Source organism: Euprymna scolopes, chromosome 4 (assembly GCF_053919585.1).
Source record: "Euprymna scolopes isolate OS-2025 chromosome 4, ASM5391958v1, whole genome shotgun sequence".
Taxonomy (NCBI): Eukaryota; Metazoa; Mollusca; class Cephalopoda; order Sepiida; family Sepiolidae; genus Euprymna; species Euprymna scolopes.
The window spans coordinates 138,059,425-138,084,153 of record NC_136485.1 but is presented as its reverse complement, the minus strand read 5'-3'; the positions used below and the strand labels follow the sequence as shown (position 1 = coordinate 138,084,153).

The 24,729-nt window shown below is 31.6% G+C and overlaps 1 protein-coding gene across 8 annotated transcripts in view; it reads right to left on the bottom strand.

The window, feature by feature from the left end:
* Window positions 1–2,979: 2,979 nt before the first annotated feature.
* The window catches only part of LOC145269365 (nicotinamide riboside kinase 1-like), a 66,498-nt gene continuing 44,748 nt past the window's right edge, over window positions 2,980–24,729 (bottom strand). For 4 of the 8 annotated variants that reach the window (XM_080125093.1, XM_080125056.1, XM_080125084.1 and 1 more), the window contains 3 exons: window positions 20,180–20,251; window positions 16,421–16,524; window positions 2,980–11,930 (listed from right to left, as the gene is read on the bottom strand). In XM_080125093.1, coding sequence (XP_079981219.1) covers window positions 11,740–11,930; window positions 16,421–16,524; window positions 20,180–20,251 — 367 coding nt within the window. In that variant the 3' untranslated portion in view covers window positions 2,980–11,739. Of the gene's footprint in view, window positions 11,931–13,040; window positions 14,423–16,420; window positions 16,525–19,417; window positions 19,743–20,179; window positions 20,252–24,729 lie in introns of those variants that run through there. The other 4 variants (XM_080125071.1, XM_080125095.1, XR_013865018.1 and 1 more) reach the window with 3 other exon arrangements.

Genomic DNA, 24,729 nt, shown 5'->3' with positions numbered 1-24,729 from the left:
AGCTCTCCATCAATTTACACACAACTAAAAGAACAGGATCGAGTTTTATATTCAAATCTAGTAACATTCTTTTTACTCACTTAAAGCAGGTTAACAGGACAAAGTTAAAACTTTGATTTTTCCTAGTTTATATTTCATGGTTGTATGTCGAAGCAGCTTTTAAGAAACACTCCAAGTTGATATCCGGAGTTTTACCGCAAATAGTTATGTCATTTAAAGATGAAACGGTTCTAGATAATTTGTTGTTGGAGATAAAAACATTCATGAAACGTTAAAATGCAGAAACATCGTTTGTGACAAACGGGTGTTCGTTTAAATTGATGTTGATTTCCTGCTTGAAATGCTGTATAGGAGTGATCTTCAGGGCAAATTTTAATCAGATAGTTTGCTTTAGGCAAGTCAACTGTACTGAAGATACGATACTGGGCTATTTGGTTTATAAGATGCTCGATTCGTGATAAGGAGTATGCATCAAGCAAGTTAATAGTTTGAGAGAAATCTAATACGAAGCGTTTTTTTTATTAGATGAAGACGTCACAACTTGAGCCCACTAGAGAATGATTTGGTTCAATTATATCATCCTCAAGCAGTTGTAGAATTTCTTTTAAATTAAAATTGCCCCCGTCTAAAAGGATTCCTTGTTCACTGACTGAAAACAGAAAGATGAAGTGAAGTTTGAGAGAAATCTAATACCAAGCGTTTTTTTTATTAGATGAAGACGTCACAACTTGAGCCCACTAGAGAATGATTTGGTTCAATTATATCATCCTCAAGCAGTTGTAGAATTTCTTTTAAATTAAAATTGCCCCCGTCTAAAAGGATTTCTTGTTCACTGACTGAAAACAGAAAGATGAAGTGAAGTCTCAGAACAGATACAAATCTATTGTGATTCACCAACAGTATTACATTATCTCACCACCGAAAGGAGATCTATTATAAATGCCTTACATAGTTCCAAAATAAAATATGGGGACACTGAAACACATACCTTGTGTCTCCCATGTTCAACTCTAGCAATCCTCCATGACTAAGGTAATCAGTCAACAATTTTCTTAGGCGTGAATTCTCACTGGAAGTAAAGTTGGATATACAGCATGCTGACAGTGGTGAGCATTTTTTTTTACAAAAAACAACAAAACAAAAAAAAGTGATAAAAAGTAAAAATAAATATAACAAATAAATGTTATCAAAGATAAGTTACTCTTCTACCTATCTGGATAAGTTTTTTGTGCTTTAACTTATTTTAAAGCGGTTTTTTTTTTGCTTGATTAAAATGCAGCTAGTGTCAACTATTATGTTAGAAGGAGAAAATATTAGACAATGACGTTGAATCTCCATAATTGCTCAAAAATCGAAAATCATACAAAATACAGGTAATAAAAATAGTCTACACTTTCGTATGATTGATGACCTTATTTGCTATGATGCTATTTAATCTTCGATTTTTGAGCGATTATCGGGACTTCACCTAACCATCAAATGCTAACCATTTTTTTCTCATTCAAATTTAACAGAGTTGACATTAGTTGTGTATTAAACTGAAAAACAATTTAAAATATGTTTAAACATGAAGAAATTTATCCTGATAGGTAGAAGAATAACTTATCTTGCCTTTGGTAACATTTATTTGTTGTATCTTTTGTTTTCTTTTGTTGGCTATTGTTAAAAATGCCCAAAATGGTTAATTCATAAACAACGATTTATTGAAATCTCACTAGCTAAGGACAAGGGAGTGGAAGAGGAAAAGGAGGAGAGCCTATCTGAAAATCACATGATTTGCACAACTTCTGTTTAATGCAACACCCACTGACCCCCCCCCCCCGATATTCCCTCAACTCATCTGCTACTGTTCAAGAAGAGTTGTCAGTTGCTTTGAAATTTCCTTTTCAGCTAGCACCAAATATTAGCCTCACAAAACACAAGCAAAAACTACGGACTCCAGTCAATAATTTTGCTGACTGGAACACTGTTTACAACTACTGACTCCAGTCCATAATTTTGTTGATTGAATTTTAGATAATGGCGTTTTGTTTTGGATAATTTTTGTACTCAAATATAAAGTCCTAGTACGAGGAAATATTAAACAGGGATAATTTGATTATGATTGAATGCTTTCTCCATTACTGCCCTATCATCTCTCTCCTTTATACACTCTTGGATTCTCTTAGCATCGGACAACATTTAGTGCCAAGTAACCCAGGATACAACTGTGAGTGATTTCCATGCTACATAGGGCTATATTCTGTGCTACAATAGGACCCCAGCTTCCCTTCGGTTTTGAGTCTGCCTTTGAATCATGTGGTGCAACCCTTCTTTCACTACATTACATCAGTTGCTTTTGTACAATCTTGTTAACAATTAAACACAAACAATTTATAAAGCATAGAAAAGCAGAAACTTTTTTTTCTTTTTAAAAGTTTATTTAGAAATCTTTTTGCAGGTTATGATTTCGTGTAGTCACTCTGGAAATTTGAAGTGAAAAAAAAATAAATAAATAAAATAAAGTAAGAACAATTAAGTTTTAAGAATACATAGAAATAAGCAAGGATGAAAGCGATTAATTCCGATCTTTCCGGTTGACCTGCAGGCACTGTAAACAAATAAAAGAGGGTTTCTTTTATTTGTTTTGTTTGTCTTTTTTCATAGCAAGATAAATCTTTCCTTATATTAAAATTTATCTTAAGTAAAAGAGGAGGAGGGAGATATTAATTTTTTTATTATTTTCTTAAAATAATTCTCTTCCAATATTTAAAATTAAAAAAAAAAAATTGAAGTTGTGACAAAAAACAGAACTATTTTTTTTATTTACAATGCATTCAGATCAACCAGAAGAAACCAGTGTGGACCTAAATTTGTGGCTTTCATTGTTGCTTATTTCTAGGGTCGTTAAAACCTAATTGATACAAAGAAAAAAAAAACGAAAGAAAAAGAAATTTATAGAAAAAATGCAGACCAAATCCAAAAATTTAACACTTGAGATCGTTTGTTTTGAATACAAAGTTTGTTTGTTTGTTTGTTTGTTTTAAAGAAATCATCAACATACAGACAATGAAGAAAACCCATTCAGTCTTGTTCAAACAAAACATTCAAAATAAAATAACAGACATCACTGTTTTTTTTTTATAGAATTGTATCAAACACATTAGGGAACAGAAGATTCCTAACTTTAAAAAACATTTCAACGTTTCAAAAATTATGCGATGATTATGTATTTGTATTATTCAGATTATCATTCTCATCTTGGTTTTTATTTTTATGATGAATTAGCCAACGTAACCTCTGACTTTATTTCCAAATTTGAGAATCTATGTCAAGCTTGGAAACCTTGGATAGTATTTTGAACAATGAATCAAGGGTCGAGTGCTTTTGTTCTGTCAGTTATGACCAGGTAGAAGTCATGGCCTCCAGTCTCAAATTACAATGGATATCCCTTGTAAAGGTGGCTGTGCATGTAATTGTGAAACAAAGGTTTCACAATCCTCAACCTCACCTCTTATGAGTTGGCACTGCCTGATTCTAGTAGCACAAAGTCCAGGATAACTGGAAACAATGTCGAGATAAGCAGAGAGCACATGCAACATTTGATATTTTCAAATGGTCACCGATCTTAGTACTGACCAGGCTTAATATTGATTATTTTTTATGTTATCCTTAGTTATAATTACGTATAGTAACCTGTAGGACACATGGTGTAACAGTTAACGATGCCTGTTAGAATTGACTATGCCTCGATAAAACAACAGTATTACACCAACCAGGAAATTTTCCACAGTCACTTCCAGGAATTTCTATGACAACACTGAATGAAGCATAATTTTGGGGGGCAATATCATCTACTGGATTCGGTTTTATTATTTTAATTTAATTATTAGTTGTGTGCAAGTGACTAAGTCACTCCGTCGGTCGGTCGGTCCGTCCGTAACACTTTTGTGCTTGGCCTTTTTGGTTAAGATCAAATGTTTGTTGTTAATAGATGCTGTTCTTAGCTTTTTAAGCTTTTCTTAGCCTTTTAGCCAAGATCAAAGTGTAGTATTGTTGATTTTCACTGTATTTTTAACATGAATAAAGGATTTAATATCTCAAAGTGTAGTATCTCTTCTTACTACATGCTGTACTTATGTTTGTAACTTTGTGATATAAAGTGGGGGTCACTTTTCTGTATTAATTTAATGTAAAATGATCACCCACTTTACAACCAGTCAGTCTCAAAGCCATTCAAGTCATTCTCCAGATCATTCAAGTTGTTTTTGAAGGATTCCAGTTATTTTTTTAAGTATTCACGTCATTCTTAAGGTCATTCAATTCATCCTTAAGTTCACTAAAGTCATTCTAAGTCACTTGCTTTTTATTTATTTAAGTCATTTCAGCCCATTTTTCGGTCATTTTAGTTTATCTTTAAGAATTTCATGTCAATCCTACATTCACGCATTCATTCATTACACGAGAGCACAGGACTAATGGCTATCGGCCTTGTATTTGGATAAATGCACATTTTTTTTCATTATGTTCATTTGGATTTATTTTATAAGAAAAATCATTTTTGAAAGTGTATTAAGTAAACATTCATTATCTTTTCAATTTATTTTTATTTATTATATTTAAAAAAAATTATTTTAGCATTAATTATTTCTGGAAATAAATATATTTAAATTTTTTTTTTTTTTTAACATCCGTAAATAAAGATTTACTTTTTTAAAACTCTGTAAATAAACATATTTCAATAAAAATAATCACTTTATTATTGAAATCCTTTGAGATGAATAATTTCTATATTCATTTGCAGACTGTTATCCTTATCTTCATAGTTATTGTTTAATGACGTTTTAGCCAACTATTCCTTTGGCCCGTGTCACAGTGGATAGAGATGTTGAATCTCTACAGTTTCAGGTGAGCCTTGTCTGAAGATAGCAGTTGCAATCTTACCCAAAGCCAATCAGAGGATTAGTTGACCAAAACGTGGTGAAACAACAACAACTATGGAAGGCAGTAATTACTGAAGATATAGTTAAGAGACAACATTACTGTCGTAGTTAACCACCTGATGAAGGCCAGAGGATAAGTTGCCAGAAACGTCATGAAACAACAACTATGAAGATCAGGATAACAGTCCGCAAATAAATAAATAAAAATAATCACTTTACAATATTTTCTTATACGTTGACAAACATTTTTATTATAAGGAATGGTCTTCCAATTATGGTATACCATTTAGGACGACTTTCAAAACAGGAAGTCACTTTTCTCGATAAATATGCAGTTACACCATTCAGTTCATAATATAGGTTATAACAATGAAGAATAACATAAAAATAATAAACCTTTGTACCTGGTCTGACTGATTACCATGAATATAAAAGTCTGTAATCTTAGTCTATAATATAAAGAGCAAACATCTGTGTGTATGTATCTATGTATGTATTGCTAAAACTTGAAAAATACTCACAAACCCTTACAAAGTTGGTTTTTTGTTTTAATTGGTGTAATCCCAAAACTATCAAATTTTAAAAAGACAATTTATTTTTTGTGGGTCAAATGGTCATTAACATCATTTAATGTTTCTATTTACTTGCCTCCTCGCCAGGGCAAAGTTAGACGCAAGGTTGGTTTTTTAACGTGAAGCTCCTCAAAAAGGGGCACTCTGGATAGGAACAAAAATAAAAATTGTCTCAGTCATAAAGTATTTTTCCTCCAATGATCGAGAAAATAAAAGGCAAAGTGTAGTATCAGAACAGATACTACACTGCGATCTTGGTCCACAATGTTATCAAGAAATAAACACGATTTTTAATGCTGTGATGTAAAAAAGGAAGTAATTCTGAACTTTTTCAGAATTACTTCCCTTATGCCAACTCGAACTGTGTGCATGTGTGTCTGTCCAGAGAGAAGGGAATTAGCAGGGTGAAGAATAGAGGGTGGGGGGAGTAAGGGAAAAACGGGGAGGAGGAAATAGTAAGAGATAGAAGCGATGTTACACTTCCGACTCATGCGATGTCAAGTAACCCTACTACGTACATATAAATTCTTGATTTTGAAAAGATGCACTTGAAGAAGGCCCGAAGTTACATCAGCCAAAACATTGTGAAAATAACAATAAAATGAGAATAGCAGTCCAAATAGTCAACCATATTTTATCCTTTAATTTTCAAAAGAAAAAAAAAAAGCTGAGAAGAAACTCGAAATAAAAGAAAAGTTTCTGCTTTTCTATGAATAACCATTAAAATGGTGAAAAGTGCTCGCTATTCGTACAGCTCATATTCAATAAATGTAACGAGTAGAACTTTATAGGAATATCTCCAAAATGTACAGTTTGGAAAACAATTTATTTCAAAATTTTGCTGAAAACATCTTGTGCAAATCGATAATTTTAAACAGGCAAGCAGTGATGACAATTACAAAATCATGTTTAACGTAAGCAACAAAATTGATCATTTTATTCCATGTCTTTTTTAGTAAATATAGTCGACCAAGCCAACACAGTTTTTCGAAAAACAGATGAAAAGCAAAATAAACCAATGAAAGAACAAAAAAAAAAAAAAAAAAAAAAAGAAACCATCCATAAAAATTTTAAAATATTGTTAAAAAAATTCTTAAGAAAAATTTGAAAATGGTAGCTTTAGACAAACAGACACATTCTATTGGTACCATCTTGGACGAGTGTGAATGGTGAAGGGGGGGGGGGGGGCAAGGAAAGGCGTATCTGATGGAAGTTTTTCTGCTCTCATTGTCAGAAGAAATGTCATATATTGTTAATTTTATTAATGATTCCATGGCTGAGTGGCATTTAATTAGGGTCATGCTTTAGTATAGGTATCATGTTTAAGCTTATGATCCAGTGAATGTCAAACTCACTCAGGATCAAACAGGCTACTGATGAGATGATCAGAATCACCAAAATGTTCTTACACATCACTGAATGATAAAACAGACTGTTGGACACTAACGATTGAAACTTAGTGGACAAGTTAGGCATAGACTGAAGGTTAATTCAATAGATTTAATTTTGTTTTTTGTTTTTTTGGTGGGGATTAAAATACTTGTAAAACAAGCACAAGGATGCAACACTGCAGTGATGGGACAGTGGTGTGAGCTTGATTGACAGTGCAGAACCTATTAGACTGGGGGTCTTTTTTAGACCTTGTCAAGATTAAAATGGGTGACCATTTGGTAATACCAGATGCTTTATGTGCTCGGAGCCTGGAGAGGGATGGGCGCCGCCAGGCTATTCTTGCCCAAGACATGCTGCATAAAATAATGCCGCATCCCCACGACCCTGGAAGGTTAAGAGACATGTCCACATCTTCTAAAGAGAGACTAATGGTTGATGCATTAGCCCCTATGTGGCAATAATGCTCCATGTATGAGAAAATGGTGGCTGTGTAGATAATACAAATCTATATATACCTATAAAGTTGACATTGATATTAAAAGCCTACTTTCTATTGATATTCATTTGCTTCCCCACAGAAGCAAAATGTGATACAACGTCGTTTTTAATGTGGGTGAAAACCAGTTCCCCAAAAAGGGATATTCTGAAAGTAGGCAAAAATAAAAATTGCTTTAGTATAGAAGAGTTTACCCTACGCTGACTGAGCACGAATTAACTTGAGCACAGAATCAGAACAGATACTACACTGTTGGACGAGTGTGAATAATGAAGAAGTGGCGGGGGGGGGGACAAGACTAGGCATCTCTTATAGAAGTTTCCCTGTCCACATTGCCAGAAAAAAATGTCATGTCATGTCTGACACCGATAGAAATAGGCTGCTGAGAGGAATAGATTTCTGGAATTTTGAAGCCGACGGAAACTATATATTGACTTTGAGATGTTGGAAAACGTAAGCCCCTATTTACTTGCCTCTACCTGAGATCAGAGTTAAACATAAGGTCGGTTTTTAATGAGAAAATCTAGCTCCCCCAAAAAGGGAGAGACTGTATTAGGACAAAAATTAACTTGCGTCAATCTAAAAATTTTTTCTTTCACTGACCAAAGACAGAAGAGATACTGCACTTTGAAATACATATTTGCACAAAATATAAAAATATTACATAATGAACAAATTAAGCACAAGGCTAGATACTATACTTTAATCTTAAACAAAAAAAAAAAAAAAAATCAAATGTTTGATAAAAGTATTTTTTTTTTTTAGAAAAACCAGGAAGAAAAATGTGATAGGGAAATGATTAAAAAAAAAGATAATTTTTTTTTATTTTATATGAATATAAAAATACTACCACAGAGAAAAGTAAAAAATAAATGTGAGAAACAAAAGATATCAGTTTTACATTAAATGTTGAACCAAGGGTACTTGTACAGTTTAATCAAGACATAAAAAAATTAAAAAAAAAGGCTATATTGTATGTATCCGTTTTGAACTGAAGATCTCCGAAAAAAAATTTCACTTAATTTGATCGAGTAGTTTTTTTTTTTTTTACAGCGGAAAAACACATTTTTATGAGAGCGCAGACATCTTGGACTTTTTTAAAAATTTTGTTTGAATTTTATAAACGCCACGGGGAGATAACTCCATGTAAAGTGCCGACACTGCCTCCCCATCTTTATTACTAGCTTTTCTTCCTAAAAATCGAACCTTTTGCTCGGTATCATAACAAATTGTTTTTTCGCTGTAAAAAAAAAAAAAAAAAATCTACTTGATGAAATTAAGTGACATTTTTTTTCGGAGAACATCATTCCATAACGGATACGTACAATTTAAACTTTTTTCGATATTTTCATTTTTTAATGTCTTGATTAAACTGTACAAGTACCAAACTAAGTCTTAATGTTAAATATTCAGCATTCTGCCACAAACATTTTAGAATTTCCTGATCCTTAAAAAAAAAAAAAAGAAAAAAGAAGAATCATGATTGTAAAGAATCAAACATAGCAATAAAAATACACTAGCTCTACCAAAACACTGACTGATGAAACAATAAACTTAAATTTCACATATGCATAGTTGAAAGAAGAAAAAAAAAAAAAAAAAAAAAAAACACAGTTATTATTTAATCCACATTATGGTCAATCTAACCAAATAATTCATGACAAGAATTACCTCAACCCCTTATCCTTCACCGCATCTATCAGTGTTATGATAAAAAAAAAAAAAATTGTTCACTTTTTTTCTAGTTTCATTTTTAATTTAGGGGAGGAGGTAAAAAAAGAATTACCTTGAATAATTCAATTATTTTTATATTGGGTTGCCCCATTAAAATGCCACTCATGGAATCGTAAATAAAATTCACAATCCTTTCTATAATCCAGTCAATATTTGGTACACCAAGTTAGTCATGAATATCCAACAGTTTTTGTTTTATTGCCATTCAATAATATGTATGGGGCACTTTGGGGACCATCTCATCAGTAGGAAATGTGATCCTGAATAGGCTTTACACTCAATAGACCTTAACTCCCCACATACCAAATTATTCCTGAACTAAAGAGGGTCATCACAGTTCAAATGAGTCATATCAGAGTGTTTGTAAGGAAAAGATTCATATTTAATGATAAAACAAAAACTGTTAGACATGCTTAAGTGAAACTTGGTAGACAAATCAGTCTTAGACGAAAGTTTATTTGTATGGTTAGATTGCAGAAATAATATTGTGAATTTTATTAACAATTCCATGGGTAAGTGGAATTTAATTAGGGTCACCTTGTAGTATAGCTATCATGTTTCAGGTTATGGTCCAGTTGTTGGCACATTTGGATTGGTGCATCTGCTACTAGTCTCTCACTCCTGGACAGGGTTCAAAAGAGAGTCGCCAATCTGACAGGTCCTGAACTGTCATCTAAGCTTCAGCCTCTGTCCCATCGATGAAATGTTATATCCTCTGCCTGTTCTACAAGAATGCTCTGATAAACAAAAACTTGTACCCCCCCTCGATGTAAATACCTCCAACAAACCCGACAAGCAACTAAATTCCACCCCTATGCAGTAGAGATTCCTAGGTGTAAGAAAGCTTTCTATTCCAGTAGTTTCTTCCTCAGAACTGCTAGACTTTGGAACTCCTTTTCAGGATTCTGCTTTCCCAACTGTACTGACATGCAGAAGTTCAAGTGTAATGTGAACTTCTGTCTGTACATCTTGCTGCTTATCTCCCTTCATAATATCCCTGAAACTTATATCCCTGATAGTAGCCCCCTACTTCAAAGTGGCACTGCACCTTGCTTGGGGTGAAAATTGAAAAAAAAAAAAAAAACTTTTTAGATCAAACATCCCACTGATAAGACGATCACCAAAATGTCTTTGCATATCATTGAATGGTGATAAAACAAAGACTGTTGGACACTAACGATTGAAACTTGGTGGACACATCAGGCATAGACTGAAGTTTATTTGTATCAAATACGATTGGATTGCAGACAGAATTGTACATATTAAGTGGCGATATGCCTTGCTAGGAATGAACAGTGTAAAAAAAAAAAAAAAAATTCAATAGATTCAACATTTTTTTGTGCAAACTTCTCATCAACGAAGATATATTGTAGCTCTTCTATCGATCATGGACAATTTGATTGAACAAAATGTAAATTCTTGTACACAATAAAAATATTGGCTATTTCTGGAAAAATCATAAAGCTAAAAAAATTTGTTTTAGAATTTTTGAAATGAGAATTTTTTTTTTCATGGAAATCTCTCCAGACAAAGCATGAAGTCATTTGATGTAAGGAACTTAAAAAAAAAAAAAAAAAAAAAAAAAAATACTTTAATGTCTAATGATATGCTTACCAAAACGTCTTCACATATTAAATGCCAATCTACAATCAATCACTATTACCAATCTCCTCTACTCTCTATTAGTGCTTAATTCTAAATACAAATTCCATGAATAAAGCTTCTTTCTTAGAACTGCCTACCTGTGGAATTCTGTTTTGCTAGCTTGCTTGCCGGCTACGGTACTTTTCAAGTCCAATGTAAACAAGTTCTTGTTGAGCCGGACCCTTTATTAATCAAATTATACCCAATATCCACCTCTAACAGTTACTACGGTGTTGTTCTGATGACCACCAGACATCCATTAACCCTTATCCTGGAGCCTTGACAAGTGATGACTCCCTTTTATTTAGGGTTTAAATAACTATCTTTCATTTTCTTAACTTGAACTGTATGTAATGGTTATAACTGTGGCTACTTATAGACGATGTTCAATTTACTGTTCTGGAAACTATTATTTCCAGAACCCATCTCCCTGAGTTTATAGGTGGCCCTAAATAGCATTTAAGCTGACATATCCAACTGATTCTAACTAACCAATTGTCACTTGTTATTACTGCATCATGTTATTGGTAATATAATAACATACTTTGCTACAGTTTATTTTTTAAATTACATAATCCTGCATGGACGCCTGGCAATATGGAAACATTTTTCAATTATGACTGAAAAATCAATATCAGCAAGGGGAATAAATCATTTAATTGGGGGAATATAAAAGAGAATTGTCTCCCTTATGAGTAAAATTTTTATTTTTTTTCCTGCATGAGTTTTTAAAATATGTAAACCAATAAAAATTTACAACTAAAGTGATCACCCTGAGCAACAGCGAGGTGGTATAACTAATAAATATATAAAGATACACACAATAGATCGTGTTTTGCCTTGAGGGGGAGGAGGGTCATATTTTTAAAAATCTTTTTCTCAGGATGTTCATTTTTTTTTTTATTATTTTATACTTGTTAAGCAAAATAAAATACTGAAACCTAAGTAATTTGCCTATATACTAATTTCATCAAATATTTCATAGCATTTTATCTAGAATCTTCTCTAAAAGAAAAAATAAATAAATAAATAAAAATAAATAAATAAAATAAAATAAATAAATAAAATAATTTGATATCACACCAGGAATACAATCTGCCAAGAATGTTAGTTCAGTGTTGTCCATTTTCTTTTTCGAAATCAGATTCCATTTGTTGTTTCCAAGATTTACTGAAAAATATTTATTTTAAGTGGATTTTAAACCAAATGAAAAATATAATAGAATCGAATAATACAATTGAAATGTTGGTACAAATACAGTTTGTGACTCACGCCGAAACCGACTTTTCATCTGTGTCTTCCGGTAAACAGCCGGAAGATGCAGTTAGTGAATCAGATGGAAGCAAACAACAATTTGCAATTAAATCATAAAATTCATTAATACAATTGATTAAAGTGGTAATGTATTTCAGCTTTTTAGAAGACTAAAAAATATTAAAAAAAAAAAAATTTTTAAGTTATTTTTCCACCCAACCCCTTACCTTAAAAACAATGTAAAAAAAAAAAAAAAAAAAAAAAAACTGTTTGTTTGTTTTTTTCACCTTATTCTAACTCTAACCTGGTAAGTTTGACTCATTAGCTGTTCTAATACAAAACAAAATAAAATTTATCAGAAAAATAATAATTAAACAAACCTTAATTTTCTTGTGACAAAAAAAAAAAATTATAACAGCTGTTTCATTATTATTTTATGATTGGAATGGAATCCTTTGAGATGAATAATTTGTATATTTATATATTTATTTGCGGACAGTTATTCTCCTCTTCAAATGCCATGAAACAACAACTATGAAGACGAGGATAACAGTCCACAAATAAATAAATTGTTTCATTATATTTTCTTCATAAAAAAAAACATTTTTTTTTATATAATTTTACATGTAGTGACTATTTTTTTGTGCTTTGAATTGGCTTTATTATTATTGATTGTGTCGTTTCCTTTTCCTCCATCAGATTCCAACAAAAAGTTGGTTTTAGCATGGGTCACAAACTGTACCAATACCAAAAGTTCGGGGGGGGGGGTCGCAAACCACCAAAAGGGAAGGAATGTGAAGGATAGAATGTAGATCTTGGAAGGCTGACAAATATTCCAAAGTATTTCTGATCAACACTTCTGTTTAAAGCAGAGAAAATATTGAGGATTAAACAAAAATTAATTTAAAAAATATATATAATATAAAGCATAATAACATTTACATTAACTGAATATTTTTGAAGCTCAGCATTTTTTTCTTGAATTCGTTTCTGCCTATTTTTAACTATTTTCTAAAATTTTAACAAAGAATAAAATTTTAGAAAATAATTAAAAATAGGCAGAAACGAATTCAAGAAAAAATACAGAGCTTCAAAAATATTCAGTTGTGTTTTGCTAGAAAATGGAAGTCAAGAATTTGCAAGCTAATACAACATATGCAGAGGTTGGCATTTTACTTATGTTGTATGAAAAATCAAACCTGTCTAAACAAGAGATAATAATGAGATGTGTTCATGGAGTTAGTCCTTTGTAACTTGTCAGATAAAGAAAAGGGGTAAAATAAAATACAGAGATAAAAAACAAATTTGTGTCCATGAACTTTGATTATATCTAGTATATATAAAGTCAGTCCGATTTTCCAAGTTCTACCTAAATAACTTTCATCCTAAAATATCAATATTTCCTTCTGAGTAGCTATTTCGTTTTATTAAAAGTTTGTCCACATCAAGATACAATTTATTTTGAATTAATTCTTTTCAGAAAATGATTTAGCTGACTAGAATCGTTTCCCACCTTCTGTTGGTTGCCATTTTTTTTTTCCAGCAATAAATTTATATCAAAATGGACACCATAGTTCTTCTCAGCAGCAAATTTTCTTATTGCTAATAAATAGCAGTAAAGATGATGACATTAACACTATTTTTTTTAATAAAAATATTAGTTATCATTTCAAATGCCAAAAGATAGATTAAATTCTTCCTCAGATTTTTATTAGTTTTTTTTCTTTTATTTATTTTTTTCATTCTAGCAGTTTTTTGGGGAATATCCATTCATTTTTTAAAAGTTAGCGATTTTTAGTTATCCAATGAAACCCGTGAAGACATATAATAGAATTTTTTTTAAAATAATAAAACTTTATGCCTGTGAATGTGAATAGATTCTATCTTTTGATTTTTTTTAACTAATGGTATACATGCTCTGAAGTTGGAAATTAACGTTAATTGAGCTTAATATTTATTGCAATTTGAAACATAATTTATAAAATATGTACTTCAAAGGTATATACTTTCTTATAATTGTAAGAAATATATATTTCTTAAGATTATGAGAAAATATATATATATTTCTTAAGATTATGAGAAAATATATATATATTTCTTAAGATTATGAGAAAATATATATATATTTCTTAAGATTATGAGAAAATATATATATTGCTTACAGTAGAAGAAAAAGAGATGCAATCAATTTCTATTAGTTTGAATAGAGAGGGATGTAGGCATTTTGCTCCAACTTATTTGAAAATAAAGAAATTCTTTTAAAAATTCCTAAAAGCTTATTCTAAAATTTTCTTTTCTTCAGCTATCTGTGGATTCAAGTTAGACAGTCTTCTTTTTAATTTCCAATAGAACCGTTTCAAGGATTGTTTTGAAATTTGCTTCCATATCATCATCTCCATTTAAATAACCTGAAAAGAAAAAAATATATAGATTAGTATTAAAAGAAAATATGCATAATAAATCAGCTAAATATATGAACTACCCAATATAAACCATAATCTATATAAGTGAAATTATCTGTATGTGTACATTTCCCTACCAAACTACTCTATCAATTTTCAGTCTACAGACTCGAGATATGACATAAGGGGTATCGAGATTTGGGAAAATCTTTTTAATCAGTTTATGACCAGGCTGTCAAAGGGTCAAGGTTCAATGATTTGACCTTTGCGGACTCTACCAAACTCCTCCACCAATTTTGAGGGTAAACACTTGATATTTTAGATGTAAATTACTTGGACATGGATCAAACTTTTTAATTTGATTTGAACCCAAAACAATAAATGTTAAGGAGTCAAAATTGGGGTCAAAGTTTTAAAACATTTGACTTCTGCAGTCTCTATCAAATTACTAAGCCCATTTTCTGTCTAAAAATTTAAAATTTTACATAAAGCGTATTTAGACATAGGGCAAGCTTTTTAATTAGTTTTTGGGCAACAATTTGGCTGCCAAGAGGTCAAAGTTGAAAGAGTTGACCTTTGCAGACTCTACTAAACTCCACCAATTTTGGGTCTAAACACTTGAAATTTTAGATGTAGGTTACCTGGACACAAGTCAAACTTTTTAATATATATATGCACATAAAGTTATGAACAGTATACAAGGCCTGAGCAAAACTGGGCTGAACTGTTAGTACTTATTTAATTTCAAAAGAGAAACAGGTTATGAGTGCACTTTAACCAGAAGTACATTTTGTTTTTATTTTTGAAGAAGTTCTAAGAAGGAAATGAAGAAACAATCCAAATTGTAAGCATATTTTTTTCTTTCCTTTTAATAATTCTTCCAAAAATAGATGTAAATGCACTCCATTATCACGATTTCTTAAAGAAAGTTTTCTTATTCCAAGATTAAAAGCAAATACTTATATTTCAAGTAATGATTAAAGTTAAAAAAATTTTTTTTTAAACTTTATTTACATCAAAATATTCTAAAATGACTGATAATTCCTAAGCATTATTTTATAAAGAAATTTATCTTTTTCAAAAGAAAAAAATATTCATAATTTAACTTTCAAAAATAAAATAAATTATTGAAAAAAAAAAAAAAACAAATCCAGCTGCAAACATTTAAATTTGACCGTTACATTTCACAGCTAAATAATTATATTTTCTTAAAGTTATAGATTATAAAAATACATTTCATCCATTTCATGATATCCTAAACTGAATTTTATTTATAAATTTAAAAAAAAAATGTTTATTCAAAATTTTTTTGTTGGGGGGGGGGGGAATGTAGAACGTGACATTTTATTTGCAAATTTAAAAAAATATATTTATCTTGAAATATTGTTTTATTTTTTGATTTAATTTTTGGTTTTGGTTCAGTTACTTCTTTACTTATCTGAATTTGTTTTGAATTATCAGAAATGTTTGTTTGAAAAATTATTATAATTTGGATTATATCTCCATTTCCCTACTGGAACTCATTTTAAAATGTAAACAAAGAAACACTTCCGATTAGTTAAAGTGCACTAGTGCCAGAAAAAAATAATTAAGCAAATAAAAAAGAAAATATAAGACATCCAGTGATGAGGCCCCATTTGGAGAGGCTGTGAGGAATGTGGAGTTGCTCCCTAGTTACCATTGCTCGAGGTCCACTTTGGCCGAGAGTGGTAATACCTGTTAGAGCATCTGTTACTATCATATCAGGCTGTCTGAAGATACTGCCTTCCTGGCCAAAAATGCACCAAACATTACAGGAGACCTGGAAGCGCTTGTGAATTTATATTCCCTTGACATTTCCTCCCTTGGAGAAAGCCTGTTCAACCTGCCTAGGGTTGAATGCTGCACAACAATAGCAACATTTATTGATGCAGGAAGCCAAATTATTTTTTATTATAATTTACAAACATCAAATAACAAGAAAAGTAAAATTAAAAAAAAAAAAGGAAAAGGATCTAAACTTACTGATATCTTTTTGATCTGCCAGCTCTGCCTTGTTTTGAAGATAATAGGGCCAGGCAACAAATTCGAAGTATCCAGGGCAATCTGGAGGGTTATAAACTCGTTGACTAAAATGTAAAAACAATTTTTTTTTTAAAGTTGATAGAAGAAAGAATGTTGCAGAGATGAAAAGAAAGGCACTTCAGTTTTATAGCATTTTGATTTGTTGTCGTAACCTGGTATTGCTTTTCTAATTTTGCAGATTATTTTTGGCATATTTTGTTATTTAAGGTTCCATATAGATCTGGAATGCATCTAGTTCTATGTTCATATCTTTTGTTATTAAAAGAAATTTTGTTTGCATAGATTCTTTCTTTTCAAGATGTCAAGATATAAGTTGCCCAATTAATGATCGAGCTGAGGTTCATGTTGCATGGGGAAGGTTCAGGAAATGTGGTAATGGTGCAAAAAGATAAAGAAATAAACATCTACTGTTAGCATTTGTTTGCTATTAGGAAATGGTGGTATGTGGACCTGGAACAATTTGAGAACAAGGCAAGGGCAATTCTGTAAATTTAGATGCTGTTGCATCCCAAAATAACTGAATAAAAGATTTTTTGCTAAATACAGTTTTACTTTGGATGTCATGTTATTCATGTGTTTTGGACTATTGGTGTTGATCTTTGTGGTTGGTTAAAAAAAAAGAGAAAATAGGATTATTGCTGCTGCTGCTGCTGTTGCTTACTTATGCAGAGAGCAAAAATCTGTTGTTAATGAAGAGAAGAAAATAATCCAGCTCACGTGCGCGCTCTTTCCACTTGAATATAATTTTACATGATTGTAATAAGAATTAATTACCTAAATACATCTTTTAGTTATGTAAATTATAAATATATCTTTCAGGAAGCTATCACTAATCCTTACATCCAGGCATATTTCCTTATGAGATTCAGGGGAAAATTTGATGCTTATTTATATTTGGGATGCAAAATATGGCAGTTGAAATTAAAATAAAAGGAACACTTACGGATGTCGTACTTACTTGTCAGTGAAAAATTTTATTGTACATCAACAATTACAGAAAATAAGCGAGTAGAATTTTAAGAACAAAATCAAATTAATTTACTATTCGGTACCAATGAATTTAAAATTGTGTGAAGTTTTCATATTAGAAGAAAAGAGATAATCTTCTACAATTAAGTAAGTTGACATGAATGTTGTTTGGAGTTTGTGGACCATTTAGGCAAGAATGATTATGAAAATTTAGGTGCTAATGGGATTTTGAAAGGGGGGGAAATAACAGGCAAGATTTTTTGCTTGAGAGACTTTATTTTTGGACATTGCATTATTTATGTGTTTTGTTGCTTGTGAAAAAAAAACTGCTGCTGTTGCTCATATGTCTGTCATGAGTGTATAGAACAAAATAATCCAGTGTTCTTTCAATGCAAAATAATTTACGTGACTGAGATAGGAATTACCTAAAAGTATATCTTGCAGTCATGTAAATTATAAATTTATCTTTCAATTACAGATGTTTTATGCATTCTATCTCAAGTGGTATTACTATGCATAGCATGCCACATCTAGCATTGACTACATAATGCATCTGGATATTCTAGGCAGTGGGGAGTGAGCAAACCAAGGAAGACCTGGCTCAAGTATAAAAGAAGCAATATAACTGTATACACCTGGACTGATGTCAACTGTTTCATACAAACAGCATAAAAAAACAGATGTGAGATCTTACTTGCTGTTGTCTGTCCCAGAGTTTGCGACACTTGCAACATATATTTAAATACCCAAACTGAATGGAATACAGTTGCCATATCTGGTTAGGAGTTGGACAAAGTACAAAACCAACTTTGAAATCTGTTGAATAATGTCCTCTTCTCCTTCCTGCTACCTCTTTCTGATAAAGAAATATTGTGAGCCTATCTCTGCTCTATCGCTATTTTCATGTCAAGTGCTCGACTGAGCTTCTCTTTATGATGCTTTTCCCCTGTAAGCCATTCATGGCAAACACCAGTTAAAACCACTATCAACAAGTTTCCCTGCTCTATTACTTTGCTTAAAACTCAATGAAAATTCCATGAGTAGAGTTTTTTTCCCAGAAAGTAAACAAGTCCTTGATGAACCGCCCTCTAAAAAAAAAAAAAAAATTAACTCATCCAACGAACTGCTCCTCCATGAAATACAATATCGTGAAGCTTCTTCTTCGTTGAGTATAGCATAGTCATTCTCAAGTCCAACGCAAATAAGTTCTTGATTAGTCATCCTCTAAAATAAATCAACACACCCAATTTTCACTATCACCAATCATCAGTGTTGGCTGACCTGACACCCATTAACCTTTCTCCTTGAGTGGAATTTAGGCCTTGATAGCAGTCACTCTATAATATTTTTTAAAAAAAAGTACTATTTTTCTAATCCCCTATGTTATGCTTGGTCTTTTGCTATAAGTATTTAAGGTACCATATCTGTATAGTATATAGTAGTTATATTCACATCTTTTGCTATTAAACACTGTTTTATATACACAACTCCTTTCTTTCCAAGTGCCTTCTGCTTTTTTCATGGAAATCGTTGTAGACTAGGCATGAAGCCACTTGATGTAAGGAAGTAAAAAAAAAAAAAAAAAAATTAAAAACACTCAAGGTTAAAAAAAAACCCTGAATTCCAGCCCAAAAAACAGCAATTCTTTGTGCTTTGTCAGAAACATCACTTACATGAAGACTAAAGAACAAAATAAGGAAAGCAAGAGTAATTTGCTTGTTTTGATTCTCAGGTATATATATCCATTGATATCTTATATTTTTATGTAGTTTTCAGTTGATTAATTGACTGTGTCGGATATATACTCGAGAGTCAAAACAATGAAAAGAATATGCTGTTGTCACAGCCCTATTAATAAGGCTGCCCAAAGTAAACCAAAGGTCCACTTTCTACTCTCTTCGACTCTTAAGTATCAGGTCTGTGCAAAAGTTTTTGCCAATTTAAGATTGAATCTTTAAAATGAAAAACTGTGTTTTGGAAATCTTTATTCATTAAGATAATCTTTGTTCTATATAACTTGATTCCATCAGGTTTATAAAATACTTCGCCTGTAAAATGTTTTTAAAATGATGTGAAATATCAACTTAACTCGTGTTCAATCTTCTGTCATGGTGTTAACTTAAGGCCATCTAAATGGTTTCATAATCCTCAAAGTAAATGATAATTCCAGGGAGCTAAACCAGGAGAATATGAAAAATGAGGCAAGATTTTCCAACCAAATTCTCAGAGGGAAACTTTGACCAGTAGTGCTGTGTGAGGACGAGCGTTATCATGATGGAAGACGATTATCTTTCTGTTGATTAAAGAAAGTTGTTTTCAGATCAACATTGGTGAGAATATTGCAGAAAAATATGAATGTTTTCATAATGAAAAGAAAAAGTTACAAATTATTCATGGTGATATAATCAAGTAATAACAATATGCATAAAATAAATTACCAAAGTTTAAAATGTTCCTTCTACAATCCAGTGAAATCTTTTGCTCCAACCTGATATATTGTATTTGGATTTTACAGTCGGTTGTTATTCAGTTGCAGAATATCATCCATGTAAAGATGACTGATATTGTTCATGTGGAATATATAGGGTTTTAGATTTGTGTGTGCATGTTTTCTGGGCAGCAATAACTTAATTAGTTTTAGAAATACTTTGCTTACCAAAGTTTTTTTTTTTTACTTTTTTATTATATGGTGGATTAAACCAAATGAAAATTGATTTTCCGACTACTTACCTTCGCCTCTTTTCACAAATATCTTTAGAAACGGTAAGAAAATATTTCATATCAAATAATTCAGAAAGAGGCCTGAAAAGAAAGAAAAATAAATGGAATTATACAAAGAAAATATTAAATGCTGTAATCTTTTACTCTAACATAATACTTTTTGTTTTATTTATTTATTTTTTTTTGCCAAGTTTTCACAATGTTCACATGTAAATTGTCCCAAGCCCAACCACTAACCCTAAGTGAGTGGGGAGTCTCTTCCTCCTCCAAAAATCTCACAGAATTTATTTCCTATAGAAAAAAAAAATGGTTAACTGCCCTAAAATGTTAGAATGGCTCTGAAATCTAACATTCTACATTAAATTTTTACATTAAATTTATATTTTTGTTGTTTCTTGTTTTTTGTCTTTGTCAATATTCATATGTAATTGCCTAAAAAGGAAAATCATATATTTTGGGTAGACAATTAGGCATGATTTATCAGGTGTTAATCTACAATAATACCAAAGAAATTTTGCAATATATTTACTAGTATTAGATTTCTGTTTCTTGTATATAAAGTGCATTACAATTCAACTCTGAGTTTTTGTTAAGTTTGCAGGTTTAAACAAGTAACGTAGAAAGCAATACAAATGATGACTCAACAAACAAAGGTAGATCAAATAAGAAGTGTATTAAGAAAAGGTATATTTACAGGATATTTACATAATAGTGTCAAATAAGAGAGTCTTTGCTGGAGAAACATCTGCTCTCGGCGGCCTTCGGTGGCTTCTGGTGAACACGCCCCCAGACTAACTGAGTCTTCCTATTTATGTGTAATTACTATCCACATATGCAAATGAATGTGTGCCACCACAACAATATATATTTTTTCTAACTGCTTTTTTTTTAATGGATAGATGGAAATTTTCTGGTATTGCAACATGTGCATTTTCTGCAGATTACTTGTAAACCATAAATTTCTGGAGATTTTCAGTGCCATATTTCCGGGACAAAGGTACACTTAGATGGCAAATTTCATTGCTTAATCTATGTTTTAACAACAATATAGCATTTTTACTGAAAAAGAAGCATAAAAAAAATGTGTCAAAACACATAAAGAGGGAATTATATCCAAACGTATGAGGCACAAAAATAGTCATAACTTCTTTAATATTTTAGTCAGATTTTAACAATTTTAAAAAGATTCTTTCTTAGATCATCAAGCATTATATATGCCATTATTGAGATATTTTCAGCATTTTCAATTTTTGCTTCAACAATAGAAGTCTGTGTCTGGTAGTAAGAACTGGTAACGGAGTTGATAAGTGAATTACTCAGTGTGTGTATTCCAACTTGCAAAGTCAACTGACTTCAACCAGTTTTGCTTTCCGTGAATCGTAGTTACATGTTAGAGTCACGTGAAAACAAAGGTATTAGAAAAATAACAGATCTGCTTACATTTACTATAGGCTTCTTCCAATTGCATCATCAAAAGCAGACATAAAAATGAAGATAAATAGGTTATAGCCAGCTACTTCTGAACTTCCTTCATCTTTATTGTTCTTCAGTATTTCTATTGTGAAGCGATTTATTAAAATAAAATAGAAAAGGACATTACTGAAAAGCATACAATAAAAATTAACAAAATTATACAGATAAAAATAATGAAATTAGTCTTTTTCAATAATCATCTTCAAGAATTCCTGTGACACCAGAGAACTGTAGTGGACTGTTAGAGATATTATACATATCCCCCAGTCGTACAAAATAGGGGAAATGATTTGAATTGAGAAAGGAAAAATGAAGGAACGAACAACGCATTTATTTGTAAATGAACTGGAATTTATTTTGTGAAGAAACAAGTGAAAGAAAAGGGTACAACACGTGTTCATGTCTACGTTCGTCTCTTGCTGTTTACTGGTGAGAAGGAGAAAGTCTATTGTTGTAGAGAGAGAAAGAGAGAAAGTCAATCCAGTTTGGTGTGCGTCTCTCGCTGTTAGCTGGTGAGGAGGAAAGTGTATTGTAGTATAGAGAGAGAATGAGAAAAAAGTCAATCCAGGCCATGGAGATAGAAAACGTATAAAGTGTACATACTGTCTGTTAGCTTGTGCCCCATACATAGTCGCAGGGGACGTGACGCGCGCGGGCACCCCAAAAGTAGGGCGAATGGTCTGACGACCACTCAGCTCGAGAGCTAAGTCGAAAAGGGTTGGAAACAGCTTGTCTCTTCCTTTTATAGTTGCTTCCGGTGATCTTCTGCCCATGGGTGGATTTCCTTTGAAAGGGAAGTGACGTTGTCCTTGTGTGCGCGCGTGTGAGTACATGTGTGTACGTTAGCGTGTGTGCGTATATGTACGTGTGTGGACGTGTGCGCATATGTATGTGACAAGTAATATAGCTTGAGATGTGAACGCGTGTTTTTGTTGTGTGAGACTAGAAAAGGCTCACGCAGAACCAAAGCCGACTATTTAGAGAATATGTTGCAAGGCGGCCATTTAGTTTTTAGGGAGGTGTTCACAACAGGTTTTTGGAGGTTATATTTTAGGGTGTTTTGTAAGAAGGAAGATATTTTTGGGATGAGGCAGATTCAGACAAATGTTTTCAGTGAAAAGAGTTTGCAGGTTTTGGATCAAAATGTAAGAAAAACGAGAAACATTGCCATACGGTAAACAAAACAAAATAAGGAGTTAAGGCATATATTCACAAAGAAGATAATTTATAGATGTTTAAAATGGAAAGTTTACAGCAATAGGAAAACATAGAATGTTCGTGAATATTTTTAGAGTTCTTGTAAAAACATGGAAGTTCATTAGCTGAGACATTAGAGGAAGTCTGCATCGTTTAACTAAGAGCTGTGAGTTTCAGGGGTCAGAAAAATCGTATTCAAAAATTCTCTGGTCATTTTTTAAAATTATAATTCATTGAAAATTATTTATAAGCGTCAATGTTCTTTTATTATTGTATTAGTAAAATATTTCAGCGAGATGGATTGGATATATTTCAATAAATAAAGTTTATATAGATTTTCAGGCGATAAGTCAATAAGTTATGTGTGTGTGTGTGTGTGTGTGTGTGTGTGTGTGTGTTCATTAATGTTTGTGTGCATGTGAATGGAGAGAGATGTTGCAAAGATGGGCGCACAGAGTGGGGCATCTAGTGACACCAGTTCGTAGACTTGGGTCAACTGGATTCCATTGGTTTATTGAAAAGAAAATTTGTTCCTTTTAAAGGATTTGAGTAGTTCCCCAAAAAAATCATTTCAAATAAATTCAGAAAGTTTTCTGATTGGTCCAAAATATAATTATTTGTTTTTATTTAGGATAATATATGCACAAACGATATACGTACAGATGCATTTATGCATTTTGATTTTTTATGTTGATGTTTACATATCGACACTACAAATATTATGTATTGGATACGTTTTTTATGATATTTAAAATTTTGTTCATTTTGATTTCAATAATTTTATTTCTATACTTTCATGAACATATATTTATTATATAAATTCAAATAAAAAAACTTTTATTTTTATAATTTCATAAACATATTTCTTATAAAATTTCAAATAAAATAAAAAAATTGTTTTAAATTTTTTTATTAAAAGCGCAAATAATTGTATTATTTTTATCTGTATACATATCTATTTTTCATTAATGTCTTTTTTTTTATATTTTATTCCAATAAATTGCTTTACAATAAAAATAAACAAGAACAAAAAAAGTGAAAGAACTGATTTGCCTTGTCACCGCTTCCGATAGCGCTATGCTGGAAGTTAGGAAGTACATTAGCTGACTATAACAATAAATCATTTAAGAATTGCTTCAAATCGTCTGCCATTGAAAAAATAATGCTTCAAATGCTTCTCCATATTAAATTAATAAAAGAAAAACGATCACTTTGTCAGATCAATGCAATTTGTCAATGTTGAAAAAAAAAAAAAAAACACAAGGAAGTGATCTGGCTAACATATGATATGGTTAACAACACAAACTGATAAGCTGATTTTGCCAAGTTTAAATTCAGTTCATACCACAGAAACTCTTATTTAGGGATGTTGGCAACCTTCACGTGATCCCTCCCGTGAGTACCCGATATCTAACTAGAAAGATATCAGGGAAATGAATGCCAACAATAATCCTCAAATTCATATGAAAATGAATGAATGATGCCTAACAGCAGCAACCACAACAACGTGATTGAAATTTTCCGCCATTTTAAAAACATGTTTGGGTTCAAAGTTTCTGAGTTTTTGAGATGAGGATTGGTTATTCGTATTATTTGGATTCATCGGACTACTGTTCTCATCTTGAGTGTGATTTTCACAACGTTTCTACAAGGACCCGTGGCGCAGCAGTTAGAATACTTGGAAATATCAATTGTAAAAAGTGATATTCTCCTGAAGGTTGAAGATTCAATCTTCAGTGTGGGCGACCGAAAAATACAATTGCGAATTACTTAGGACCTCTATCCAGTCATCGTTGACGGAACAAGAGTATGCTACTCTCGTGAAGTAAATAAAGGGTTCCACTCAAAATTCCGTCCAAATTACCAAGTTCAACAAGATACACCTGAAG